The 4,254-nt window shown below is 38.2% G+C and overlaps 1 protein-coding gene across 4 annotated transcripts in view; it reads left to right on the top strand.

Moving 5' to 3' along the window:
* Nucleotides 1–4,254, top strand: part of wt1a (WT1 transcription factor a) — a gene marked incomplete at its 3' end in the record, with an annotated part of 39,686 nt that overhangs the window by 26,032 nt on the left and 9,400 nt on the right. For 2 of the 4 annotated variants that reach the window (XM_032523744.1, XM_032523743.1), the window contains 1 exon segment: nucleotides 2,012–2,095. In XM_032523744.1, coding sequence (XP_032379635.1) covers nucleotides 2,012–2,095 — 84 coding nt within the window. 4 annotated transcript variants of the gene reach the window in all.

The raw sequence follows: 4,254 nt of genomic DNA, 5'->3' as shown, positions 1-4,254 counted from the left end.
CGACAGTGGCGAGGAAAAACTTCCTTTTAGGCAGAAACCTCGGACAGACCCAGGCTCCCCATCCATCTTAGCTGTATTTTTTATTTATTCGTTCTTTTAAATTAGCAAATATTAGCATGCTAATCTAAGATGGTAAACATTATACCTGCTAAACATCAGCATGCTAGCATTGTCATTGTGACCATGTTAGCATGGTGATGTTGAAGTAGGGGGTATTGACGTTCTTTTCAAAGGACGATACCAGAAACGTTAAAGTTACGATATTTTTTTTTATGTGGTGAATGAACCTTTCACTGTAAAGAGTAGGGGTGTGACGAGACGCTTACTCCACGAGACGAGAAATCAACGGAGCCGCCTCTCAAAATGGGGTTCACGAGAACGAGACGAGACGAGATTTAAAAAAAAAAATTAAAGAAATCCTGTGAAATATATGAATGGAAAATAGTTTTTTAATCAACTGAAAAATCACAAAATGCAAAACAATTTAGGTGCATTTTGAATCAACTATTAATGATGAATGTTAATGATTAATGTTTTTTTACTATTTTAATGAATTATATGCAGTAAAGGACGGCAAACACTGCAAAATGTTTTGTATAAACTCTACCAACCGGCTTCTGCCCTGGACAATTTCACACGAGAAATCTAATCCTTCCACAAACCGAACTAAAAAAAATAAACAGTTAATAAATAAAAAATAAATGTGTAAATAACAGAAAAAAACACTTAAATGCACAGTAAGTGTATCAAAACCAAAGTACTGCTCTCTTAAAACTACAAGTGCAACAGAAACAATTCTTTTTAATTTTTTTTAATGTTTTCGTCGCGGGGGAGTAGTTAGTAGAAGCTGTGGTGGTGCTGGAAGCGTGTTTGCATAGTGCTCGTGTTAGCCGCGGTATACGGCATTTTTTTCTTACAATGTTACATAGTGTCGTCTTGTTGTCACTTTCGCCGTTTATCATTTCCGCAGGAAAACCAAAATGTTGCCACACAAAGACTTAAAGTGGCAGGGGGACTCGATAGTAATTTCACGCTCCATCACGCTGACATCACATCGCCTCACGAGACAATTTTCACCTCGACGAGAAATCTCGTCAAGTTTAATCTCGCGAGATCTCGTAAAACGAGATCTCGTCACACCCTTAGTAAAGAGCTGTTCCTACACTGCACTTCTCACTTGCTGCAGACCTGGTGCAAAGTTTTTCCTTAGATTGTCAGTTGATGTTTCCATGGTTGCACTTTTTGTTAATCTCAACTATTATTCCTAAAAGAAATTTATTACTAGTATATTACTTTCATTGAATGCATGTATGCTGAACTGGTGATTGGCTCCATCAGTCAGCAATAGAGAAGAGAAGCAGACACTTATTTATTTGAAAATATCATGGATCATTAAAATCTTGTGCTTAGCCTCCATTCCAACAATACTTCAGCAGAAATTCCATGTGTGCTCTGCTGGCTGCGTGCCCTGCTGTACTGTTAAATAATAACTGTGTAATGAGCAGGGTACCAGGCACCACATCTACCCCGTCCAGACTGCTGTGAGTCTGCAGGTGGTGTGATGGAGGGGCTGTGGTGTTAGGGGGTGAGAGCTATAAATCCAGTGTGTGTGTGTGTGTGTGTGTGTGTGTGTGTGTGTGTGTGTGTGTGTGTGTGTGTGTGTGTGTGTGTTTGTGGCAGTGTGTTTAAGGACATGGCAGGTCTGAATGATTGTGGAATCTTCTGTATTTAATGAAAAGTGGCTATTGTGGAAAAATTTATCTTTCTCAGTGTCTGTCTGAGGCCCATTTTTTAAATAGTGTGTGTGTGTGTGTGTGTGTGTGTGTGTGTGTGTGTGTGTGTGTGTGTGTGTGTGTGTGTGTGTTCGTGTAACACACGCATTTTTCAATAGTTAGTGCTTCTATGGACAACAAAAGGCAACACAGCCACAAATGGATACACACTCAACCCTGCTAAATGACAGTCCAATGCACAGCTCATGAGCTTTTCTTCTACATTTGTCCCTCCACAGCGGAGAAAATTTATATCAAATGACCTCTCAGTTGGAGTGTGTGGCATGGAACCCTGTCAATACACTGGCGTCCACCATGAAGAGGTAGGAACATTGCTCTCTTTAAATAGAAGCAGTTGTGAACTTTATGTTAAATAAGACAGTGGGAAACACGAAGACTAGGTTAGATACAAGTGAGGCTAAACAGGCTAAATGTTTTGGACTAGCAATGACAGCATCAGTTTGTCTGACACTATCTATTAGTTTGGTACATGAGATTATTCAGCACATATTAAAACCATGTTTTTTGTTAAATTTAGATAACCTGGTTTTGTGGACATACTGTTCAACAGATGAGTGAAAAAAGAAAAAAAGAAACAATAAAGAAATTAAAAGTATAATATGCAATATTTTACTAAAAGACAATTTATAGACTAATGCAAAAGTACTAAGTAAGGCGTAAATCAGTACAAAAGTTCCTCTCAGTCATCAGTCATGAACCACCAAAAGTGTGTGGCAGTGTCTGTATCTGCAGAGACCCTTCCCTCTGCCTGTATTTTCTCGTTTTTTTCTTATTTTACTGCGTGCGGGGCATTTGTGGGCAACATCAGAGAACCTTTCAGCCCCACAAGGATGTATAACCCCCCAGCCAATACCACCGCGCAGGTTATACCAGCCTGTTCTAATTTCCAGGGACTGCCGCTTTGTCACGCCCCTGAAGCGCCTCATTCCGACACACAACTTTAACCTACACACACACACACACACACACACACACACACACACACACACACACACACGCACCCCATACACACACACACACACACACACACACACACACACACACAGGATGACGCTCTGCTTTTGCACAAAATCCAGAAATGTTGCACTTTTCCACAGAGGTGTGGGTGTGTTAATTTCTGCTTTAGAACAACATTGCTGTGAGACCATCAGAAAATAACTTTTTATTTATCTGATTCACTGCTTTGTTTGGTGCTCCCTCTCTTCATTTACTCTCTAGCTCGCTCGACCACTGCTGTGTTCTCTCTCTCGCTCATTGAGCTGGGGAGGAGGGGCCAACTGTGTATATATAAACAGTAAGTGAGACTTACTACATATTATACCTTTAAAGCATAAGTTGTCTTTTTGAAAAACTGAGCAAAGTGCATAGTAGACAGTAAAGATGAAAATAAGAATGTGTTTTATTAATTATGAACTAACATGATAAACAAGTCTAAAAGACCAAAGCCCTTCTTGCAATCCCTAGAGGCTTCAATGTTCAGTATATCTCACAACACAAGTTTAAAGACAAAGGAAATTTTAGAGCAAAATCATCTGCATATAAAGTGAATGCAAGTAAGTCAAATTGACACAAATGTGCTGGGCACGGTGAAGTGAGTTAGTTATGAATATTTCAACTTTTCTAAAAGGTTATTTCAATATTAAATTAAATAAAGAAATTGTGATTATATTGTTTTATAGTCATGTTAACTGCTAGGCTAAACAGATCTCTTTCAATTGCCCCAAGATTTATATAGATTTATGGTAAAAAAAAACTTTTGCGCTTACATGTTGCACTTACATGTAGCTCTTTGTAGTTTGGCTTATTTGAAGTCGATGTACTTGTTTTTGATTGCTCTGCTTGCTGTTCTGTGTTTGTCCCTTCATGGTTGAATGCAGTTATTGGAAGTCGCTTTGTATAAAAGCGTCAGCTAAATTAAATGTAATGTAATGCTACTGTGTAATGCGACTAGCTAATTTTTTTTTAAGGGTTAGTCATGAACCAAGGTGCATCATTTGGAGGGACATAATTCCCATAAGTAAAACTGACAGTGGTGCTTGACACAATATCAGGTGGTTCCTTGTGATGGGGGCCATGAAACTCTAAATGAAAATTAGTTAACGTGGTTTGCAAAACTCTGGACCAAAGTGTTGGATGTATTGACAGACAGACATTGGATTAAGTTACAGTTTTTTTACAACCACTTTGCTACTAATTTCAGAACCTTGATGTCATTTTTTAAAACTCTAGACACAAAACTCAAAACGGTCATCACTTGTAACACAGGCTGTCAAATGTTACAAAACAGTGCATTGTGCATTTAGATCTTTAATGAAAGTGTGCACTTGCACAATCATTGGTTGAATAAACTAATTTATTATGAAATACCATTGAAACGTTACATTCATTAAATATTTTAGTACAAAATAGGTGATACATGTTTTATTATGGTACTAGATGAAAATACATCCCTGTAAAAGCA

The sequence above is a fragment of the Etheostoma spectabile genome, chromosome 8, assembly GCF_008692095.1.
Source record: "Etheostoma spectabile isolate EspeVRDwgs_2016 chromosome 8, UIUC_Espe_1.0, whole genome shotgun sequence".
NCBI lineage: Eukaryota > Metazoa > Chordata > Actinopteri > Perciformes > Percidae > Etheostoma > Etheostoma spectabile.
The sequence above is the reverse complement of the archived record's forward strand: the minus strand, read 5'-3'. Positions and strand labels throughout refer to the sequence as shown.